Source organism: Leptidea sinapis, chromosome 19 (assembly GCF_905404315.1).
Source record: "Leptidea sinapis chromosome 19, ilLepSina1.1, whole genome shotgun sequence".
NCBI classification, from domain to species: domain Eukaryota; kingdom Metazoa; phylum Arthropoda; class Insecta; order Lepidoptera; family Pieridae; genus Leptidea; species Leptidea sinapis.
Window position 1 is genome coordinate 13395030 of NC_066283.1, and position 9942 is coordinate 13404971.

General features: G+C 33.3%; 1 protein-coding gene across 2 annotated transcripts; it reads left to right on the top strand.

Annotated features, from left to right (window-relative positions):
- The first annotated feature begins 312 nt into the window (after positions 1-312).
- On the top strand, positions 313-3645 carry LOC126969829 (uncharacterized). 2 transcript variants are annotated; one of them, XM_050815396.1, is made up of 5 exons: positions 314-641; positions 736-854; positions 937-1028; positions 1115-1325; positions 3131-3645. In XM_050815396.1, exons 2-5 carry the CDS (start codon positions 821-823, stop codon positions 3508-3510), a joined length of 717 nt encoding a protein of 238 aa, XP_050671353.1. In that variant the 5' UTR covers positions 314-641; positions 736-820; the 3' UTR covers positions 3511-3645. The 2 variants fall into 2 exon arrangements, with proteins under 2 accessions (XP_050671352.1, XP_050671353.1); XM_050815395.1 differs by having other exon boundaries at positions 313-854.
- Positions 3646-9942: the final 6297 nt, after the last annotated feature.

The following is a 9942-nucleotide window of genomic DNA, read 5'->3' on the forward strand; positions in this document are numbered from 1 at the left end:
GAAGCATATTTAGTTAGCAGTTAATAAAAATTCGATTGGTCGGGTCGAAAATAGCCTGAACTGCTTCGAGAAAAGGATGGTTCGGAGGTGCCGCTTGTTTTTGCTTGACTTGGCAGAGGCCACAGACTAGCGAGGGCACTACCGTGCTCCTAGATATTAAAAAGGTAGGGATATTTATTAAAGGGACGAAGTATAATCCGGCTTAGTTTGAAAGCGAACATTTGTATATAACGTAGGTACCTAGTGGATTTCGACTGTCTCCTTTTTTTACAAGATTATAGCCGTCTTCTGTCAATCTATCAATGGACAATGACTGCACATTTCAATTTTCATACAATCGAGAGAATCGCTTTTTTCTTAGAGAGTTTCAACTTTCAAGTTCGAGTTTATTATTATATTCCTATTATGTACCTACCTTAAGTTTTATTTTGATCAAGATTATTTTTGTTTTTTATAATAGTCACTGACTAGAGTAGAGTCAGTAGACCTTATCTAACCGCAGAGTACCTTTGTTGGACCTTATTTCTGACTTCTAACGAATAAAGATACCTGTATCACCAAGTGGAACTGTGGAAGTGCAAGTGGCTAGTTCTCGAAGAATATATTTGTTGTAACGCGAGGTCTAATTGAAGAAATCCTAAGTATGGCTTTAATTCCGCATATTATTTCTAGGATTACATGTCCCTCTAAATATGTAAAATACTTTGAGTTTGAACACTTTGTGATTCCATATAGATATCCTCGTCATTTGAGTTATAGCACATTTAGTGGAAAAAGCGACAAATTCAAAGGTTTAACAGTGGACTCTGCCAATATAAAAATGACCTCTGCTGACTTTCATAAACAATTGGAAGGTTTGTAACATACATAATTCTTAACTTTTAAGGTCATTACATATATTTAATATAATTAATCACCATACTATTATTTTCTCAGATTCGTTGAATTGTTGGTCATCTGAAGGTAAACGCTGTATTTGGTTTAAGATACAGATAGACAAGGCAGAATTTGTTCCATTACTAGCTAAGGTAAGACAACCTAATGCATACATATTATATTGCTAAATTTAACAATAATCTTATTTTTTACTTTAAAAGTGTAATAATATTCTTAGAAAGGTTTTAATTTCCATCATGCTAGAGATGATTTTGTTATGATGTATAAATGGCTACCTACGGACTCTGAACCCAATCTACCTCCACCTTGCCACACAAATCTTGGAGTAGGAGCTCTAGTGTTGAATGACAAGAATCAAATGCTGGCAATATCTGAAAAGAATTATAATTATCCACATTGGAAGCTGCCTGGTGGATATGTTGAGAGAGGTATGTATTACTTTGTTCCTAGAGAATCTAATTTTACTTGTAGTAGCATTATTCTCCATCCTTACTTTCCTTAAACTTTAACTCTGTGTTTACCAACCGTTTTTAGGCTATGCCCCACCTTAACATTTCTTAAATTTTTATGGCCCTCATACATAAATTTTAACCTTTAAAAATTTTTTTGTTCCCTTAAGAAATATAAATGATAAGTTTTCAGAAGAAATCACTTTTAAATTGTTATCAAAATATCGTAAGTAAATTTTTAAAACATAATGAAAGTCTGAAATTCTAAATAATTTTAATATTGGTTTTTCTATATTCTTGCGTTTGATGCTTGCACACATATTTCATATAAGGTTCCAATTTACTAAGCTTTTCTCCACATTGTGTTATATCAAGACATTTTTTTTATCAGTAAATCATTTACAAAACTAAATCCCTATTCAGCTAAATATGAAGATGGAAATGGTAGTAAAAGTTTTCTTGCACATTCTTGGAATTTGCCTTGTTTGTTAAATTTGTCACCTATATTGCATTGCATTTAAATAACCCAAAGCAAAAGGGTTTAAAGTTGTGTCAAGTCTTTTTGTCACATCGGGAAACACTGCTTTAACTGGATTAGTACTAAAAAAGTTATTTTAAAGTATATCACCAACTCTGGAACGTAATAAATAACCACTCTAGTAATTCATCATATCAGGATCCTGCTGCTGGATTTCCCAACCTTCCATTTGAAAGTTGCAGAGATTTTTTTTCTATCAAAACTATCTGTTTAATTTTAGGATTACCTATTATGTATAGACATTAGCTACAATACGATGCATCACCCTAAATTGCTTGTGATTATTTTCTTTCATTTTTTTTATAAATCCTGCAGTGGTGCTTACATTCAAATGTGGCTACACTCTTGCAATTTTTCTGATGTTGCAAAAGAGCATGGTAGTGTAATTTACTATTTTTCGTCCATAAATAAAACTTTAGTTAAAAACATATTTTTTGTTTGTTTTTTATTTTATGGAATAGGAGGACAAACAGGGGTACTGATCAACTGGTGTTAAGTGATCACCACCGCACAATCTCTTGCAACACCAGAGGAATCACAGGAGTGTTGCCAGCCTTTGAGGAAGGTGTACGCGCTCTGATGAAGATATGATGCTCTAAATACAATCTTGTTTGTGTAAAAATATAATTTAAAAATTGTGATGTTACAGCAGGGGTAGGGGGTTTTACAAGTGTGTCCTGTGACAAGGAAGGGATCAACTATCAAATTTGTGTGACATAATTTATGGATGGTTCCTAAAATACCAAATTTTTCCCCACTGAGGGACTTCTTTGCATAGGATTACAACTTTCTGCCTACCACCTTTTTCAGGCTTGAAGTAGAAGCTCAGAATTTTTGTAGGTTCAATCAAGAATTCTAAGTGGCTCCACATTATAATGGCCAGTGACTTGCATCTGACACTCTTTTTCTCATAAAAATGGAATAAATATGAAAACAAAGTGATATTTTTTTAATGAAAAAAAAAAAGACATGTGTCACTCGGGGACTGCCGCGGTAAAGCTATTGCGGTATAGCATTTTTTATCAACTGTACAAAAAGCATATGTGATAACCACTGTTCCATGGCAACTGTAATGACTGTGCCGAAATATCTATATACATCTAGTAAGTAAGTGTTAGGTTTTTTTCGTGACGGAATTTCTGGATTCGGTCTCTACGCTCAAGGCCGCGATAGAAGCTATGCAATAGCTTAAAAAACAGTGTCTGGTTGGTTTTCATGAATAAATTAAATATTTTATGTTTTACAGGTGAGGATATAAAAGATGCAGCTGTTAGAGAAGTCAAGGAAGAAACTGGGATTGATGCTGAATTTTTATCAATAATCACATTCAGACATACACATGATATGATGTATGGAAATTCTGATATTTACATATTGCTTATGCTGACGGCATTGTCTGAGGAAATTGTACAGTCGCAAAGAGAAGTGATGGATTGTAAATGGATGAATATTGAGGAATATGTGAACCATCCACATGTTCATGCTTTTAATAAGCTAATAGTGCATAAAGCACTTGAGTATAAGTCCAATAATTTAAAATTGGACATTCAGAAGAAAACAGTGACATGGCCAGCTGCAACAAGGGAGATGAACTTTTTAGTTGTCACTAATTATGACTCTGATTAATATGAGTGGATACTATCTTGTACATTATGTATAAATGTATATTTTGTACATACAAATACTTTTTACCATGCAATTATTGTATATTTTAATTATTTTTCTGTTATTACTGAATATTATATATTGTTATCAAATTTATTTTAATTTATTTTTCTCACATAACATCTTATAAAACATTTTATAGGACTGGCCTTAGGGCTGAGCCCTCACTAACTGAAGTACTCCTGCTCAGCAACTGTAGAGAGATGGTGTCGGGTTATAATATCGGGGAGATAAGAAACCATAAGCAGTTGTGGGAATCCACAAGCTGATTGCAGCCATTGGGCTAATAGGTCTGTGGTTGCGACTCAGTAAAAAATAAGCTCCTCTACCAATGACGTTCTATACAATGTATAGATATATAGACAATTTAATATATAAAAAATAATATAAGTCATATAGACAATTCACGTCATACAAAAATAAAGCCGAAATATGGTACATGCCACAAATGACACCATAATAAGCTTCAACTGCCATGTCTATACATTTCTGCGTTTTACTCCAGTTGTTTAAATTATTATTGATCAATAGGCAATAGCAATGTAATCACTTTTTGCTGCGTATTTTGAATTTAAAACCCAATTTGGCCAGTGAGTTAGGTATTTTTTTAAACCCAAACGAAAAAGGAGGTTGCGAAGGTATTTTTTTAAACCCAAACGAAAAAGGAGGTTGCGATAAGTTTTACGTTTCTCAGTATGTCCCTATTTTCTGATCAAAATTTGTCCATTCAGAGGCTTTTTACGTTTTTAAAAAAAAATCACACTCATATTATAAAGGCGAAAGCTGTATACTCTAATGGCCGTTCTCAATATCCTATCTACAGTTGGAGATAAATCACTACCTTCTACTGTCTAATTAGCTGTAAATAATCTGAAGCTGTTCCAATATACCAATGATATTTAAAAGTATAGATAGGTTACCTAGACAACATTCGGTGTTTATAAATGATACACTAACGCACACATGAATAATTTAACATTGCAATAGCACACTACATTACGATTACACGTGAAAGAAGGATAGTAAATGTAATTATTGCAAGCGAAAAAGCGATAAATCTAATTTGCTAATTGCTTCGTATTTTAATAGATAAATAAAGAATCATCCATGAATCAACAATTCAGTAAAAGTTTTAAAGTAGTAAAACTGCATTGAAATTAGGTAAGTAAATAAAGTGTCTTAATTTTATAAAAAAATAATTTAATATTAATTATAGTACTTATATAGTCACATTGATGATAAATTATTTGTACATAAAATAATGAAAAGCATACAGGAGTAACAAAACAAAACCGAAATTTATTTACAGTAAGGGTTTTACAATTTTTTTAACCACGGCTCCCAAAAAGTTTTAAGTTTACAATTACTATTTTTTGTATCTTATATTATTGATGAATGTCTCTTTGTTGAGGGTTTATTACTATAAGATATAGGAGAAGAATAAAATGATCCATTGATTCTTCTGCAGTTAGCAAGGGATATACCGAAAGAGACAGTGTTACTGAAAAAAAAACTCCTACGTAAGCCAACAGCACTCACTGTCTACGTCCGCTACCTACCCTAAAACTTGTTTTTGTAGTTTGACAGTTCAGCTACCTATATACGCACTTGTTTATTATTACATTTCGTATTACATTCACTGTAACAACGCTTTTTTTACATCATTTCCTAATATATACTACCTCGATCATCCCGAAACAGACAGCATCAATATTTCGCCATTTCAAGCGTTAATCTATGTCCGCACTCGAGACTCGAGTCACATTGCGGCGGCGTTGCGTTTTTTTTACTTTACTTCACATTCATGTGCACAACGCCCACAAAGTAATGAAATTTGTGGCGTTTTTGGACAATTTGAACACCTGTTGTGAATAAAGCTCGATTTATGTACACCCGATGTTTTTATTATTATTAAAATTTATTAAGACTTATCTTTTCTTTTTTAGTCGTATTTACTCTTTTTGCATCTCAATAGCAATAACTTCGTAGTGATAATAAATAAAATGATGAATTATACCAATTTGTAAGCTGTATGAACTGCGCATTTTTTAAAATAGCTGGCCACTTATGTTTTCATACTTTTTTTTACATGAAACACACTCAAACTATGCTAAAATTATTTTGGTATCAAATTTCACGTCAAAAACTCAAGTTCTTATTTTGTTTTTGAAAAAATATTTAAAGTATTTCTAGTAGTAGGTATAGTCTATCAGGAATAAGATGACATCAAAAACGTCACAAATTTCATTACTTTGTGGGCGTTGTGCACATGAATGTGAAGTAAAGAAAAAAACGTATGTTTTTCTAAAAAAAAAAACATATTTTGGGTATCACTTGGAATTTTTTTATTTTAGATATTTTTTTGCTGGAGAGCTGTCCCGTGCGGGGTTCAAGGATTATCCATTCTTTCTGGGACATCCTGTATATTTGCCATTCTGTTCAGTACTTACAGTAGATATAACCAAGGTCAGATAAAGGTCTTCTATTTTTCTTGGAAGTAATTACAATGTAATACTTAGAATTCTCTGATAAAAACCCGATATATTTTTTTTTATTGGTAATACGAATCGATCTACAATCAGATATCATGTTTCATTTTAGTAAAAAATTCATAAAAATATAACCTAAATTCATGAACATTATTAACCTATTTTTCACAAATACGCTGAACTACAGATTTAATTACTTCGAGGATGTTTTTTTAATATTATATTCTACTAATGAGGTTAGTTTCATGATGGCACTCCATGAAACAATGTGAAACCAAAGCCCATTTTTCGGTGGTCAATCCCCTTTGTATTCTTATATGATTTCGGCTAATTCTGGCTATACCAGCCTATTTACACTAGACTGAACACTACTCGCAACTCTGATATACTCAGAACATACTTACTCATACACACTATATACATACTTATTACTTGCGTTAATTTTTCAAAATAATTTAATCAGTCAAACTTTGTAATGGGCAAACATTATATTATACTTACTTACATATATCTTCCGTGCATGTGTTTGTCACTGAATTCCTCCTAAAGGGCTGGACCGATTTTAATGAAATTTTCTTTGTCTTCAGATGGATTCGAGAATGGTTTAGATTCACAATTGAACTTACCTCCTAAACGGCTGGACCGTTTTGCATGAATTTTTTTCTGTGTGTTCCATTGGTTTATATTTAAGTCCATATATAATTCTTCTGTCTATTTGTATGTTAATGAACTCTTCCTAAACGGCTGGATCGATTCTGATGAATGTTTTCCGTGTTTTTCTTTCTTTACTCACGGGTTGACTAACAAACATTCTAACTACTAATTTATTGTTATAGTTCATCGATTTCATAACACATTTTGTTTTTATTTGTTCATATTTTCAATACTTACTTTGTCTACATACAACTTACGTCATAGTAAGTATATACATACTCAAACACTATCGATTGGTTGAATTTTTTTATGATCTTAAGGCATGAGACAAGCAGGACGTTCAGGTGATGGTAATTGATACGCCTTGGCGTTAAAATTCAGTGCCGCTCAGGATTTTTAAAAACTAAAAAATTCGGAGCTGCGCTACAATTGCGCTCGTACCATGAGACATAAGTTAAGTCTCATTTGCCCAGTAATTTCTCTAGCTACGGTGCCCTTCATAATGATACACAATAATGCTTACACATTACTGCTTCACGGCAGAAATAGGCGCCGTTGTGGCCATACCTATAATCTAGCCGGCATCCTGTGCACAAGAGCCTCCCACTGAATTTTAGTAACTGTACACATAATCACAATATTTAGTATTTTTACTGTTTATTAAAAAATAAGTCTCGTTTCTGTGTGTACAAGATAACGTCTGTCAGGCTCACTAGTACAAGAATATTACTTAAAGTTTTTTAACTTAACATTTTTGTTCTGTGCGTCATTGTAAACTTTTAAAAATATTTTATCAGTTGTATCCTTACTCTTCCCACAGGCTCTGTTTATTTTGATATCAGATAGTACAACCCCTACTTAATTATGGCCGTTTCTGTATTCTCAAGATATTACGTAATAGATTATTATTAACATTTCTATATGATTACTAGCTGACCCAGCAAACGTTGTATTGCCGATATTAAAATCGCGATACAAAAGTAACTGTTGATCGTAGATGGGTGAAAATTTGAAATTGTATTTATTTTTAATGCTGACTCATAATCAAACAATTTTAAATAAAAATATCAAAAAAATTAAAAAAAGAAATTTGGCGTGGACCACCCTTAACATTTTGGGGGATGAAAAATAGATGTTGTCCGATTCTCAGACCTACCCAATTATCAATATGCACTCAAAATTTCATGAGAATCGGTCAAGCTGTTTCGGAGGAGTTCAAAGTTTAACACCATGACACGAGATTTTTATATATTAGATTAGGTTATTTTGAGGTTCACATTTTTATCGTATTTCTAAGTATGCCGTTTAGACAATTTCAAATTAAATATACCGTTGTAATCTAGAGATTATAAGGAATAAATCAATATATGTTTCAATACTACACGCCACATTTCGAGGTTTGCCTAATCGCCAAACAAAAAAAAACTCTCTCCATTGGAAAAAAGAAATTCTGTAAAGTTTAAATAAATAAATAATTTAGTTGCAATAACTTGCGGCCGCCGCATTATTATAAGGTCATCGATAGAGGATATGTTGTTACATATCTAATGATAATATCTACGATATAAGAACATTATACGTCTGATACCTAGATTTTGAAGTGTCTTAAAACTGACTGACGGCTCCATATCGACTGTTTTCAAGGCAATCACTGCAATTCTGTTTTCTTTAAGACCCACTGACCTCTATATACCACTGGACCGGCTGCTGTCTAAGTGCTTTTGTGCCTGTTTGATATTCGCCATTTTGGCGCTGTTGGACATGTAGCGAGAGTCTGCGAAACTAAAACTATTGAAAACAACCTCAGGAAATATCGATAAATGGTGGGAAAATATTTACAAAAAAAATGTGTACCTTAAAACGTTGATTCTTGAAGTATAAATAACATGGAAAACGAACGAAATTAATTCAAAATGCGAAAATTCTTCAGAGTATTGTATGTTCCTTTGCAGCCATTTGAATTATACGTCAAAATTAGTTTTCTGGACACTAGCGAGTGGCGCTTCAAATTGAAAAAAAAAACAACACTATTTTCCTGTCCTGACAATCTGGAACAGCCTGACCAGTGGTGTTTATACATGTCAGTGTTAAGACTTTATTACATTATTGTAATTAGCCTCGATCCTCAAAAACATGTGTGAAATGGCAGTAAACGATGGAAGTTAATAGAAGAAGACGGCTATAATCTTGTAAAAAACGGAGATACACGAAATCCACTACGTTTTAATCAACTCTTCGTTTTAAAACTTAGCCGGATTATACTTCGTTGCCCAATTGTAATTACTTTATCAAACTTATGTTGAATCTCACTGCACGTTTCATACTAATCTAAATTTAAAGTTTTACTTAGGCAGTCCCGCCTCTTATTACGTAGTGTTTACAACCCCTTTGGTTTCTAACACAATAGATATGTTCCAAATTTGAATTGCCAACATGTAATTCAAGAATAAAATGGTCTATAATAATAATTTGCATATTCCTGCAACGCACAGCTGCTCGAATCTTCGGAGGTACACTCTAAGCTCTGGTACGATTGCTTGGGGACGCCGCTATATTGTCTTCAGGTTTCTCAAAGCGTTGATTCCCTGACGATTCTCATCATCGCACATCACACCACCATCTCAAACATCATCCACCACTTACATCTGTGGCGACCCTCTACAGAGTGGTTATCAGGAAATTTGTGTTCACAAACAACCAAAATTTCGAATGAACGTACGTGGTGCGTAAAATTCGATATTGGGTTAGGTAGTTACCTAACCCAACTTGGTATCTTCAGTATTGATCATTTACCATCAGGTAACCCATAGCTTATTTAAAAAAAAAGTCGGGTTGATTTCCAAAGCGCTGTGTATAGCAGTGACTAATTCATACTTGGAGACAAGGATTGTCATTGTAGATAATATTTTTACTTCATTTGCGCCTTACGACAGTAAACAAGAAAGGAAAGGGGCATGTGTGATGAATGATTGTAAAATTGCAACCGTTTCGCATGGTTGTATGAAGCTTAGTCTCTGTATCGTTTTATTTACTCATGTGCAATATGCAATGGTTGGGATCGTTCCACAACCTGAGAGTTGAATAAGGCATACCGAGATTTACGGTCTATGCGTAACTCGGACGGTGGGCTCAGTTGGTAAGAGCGCTCGGACGGAACTGAAAGGCGCGGGTTCGAGACCCACATCGTTCATAAATTTGGGTACAAATTAAATATGTATATAAGTTATAACGTCTTACTAGTCTTGTTTTA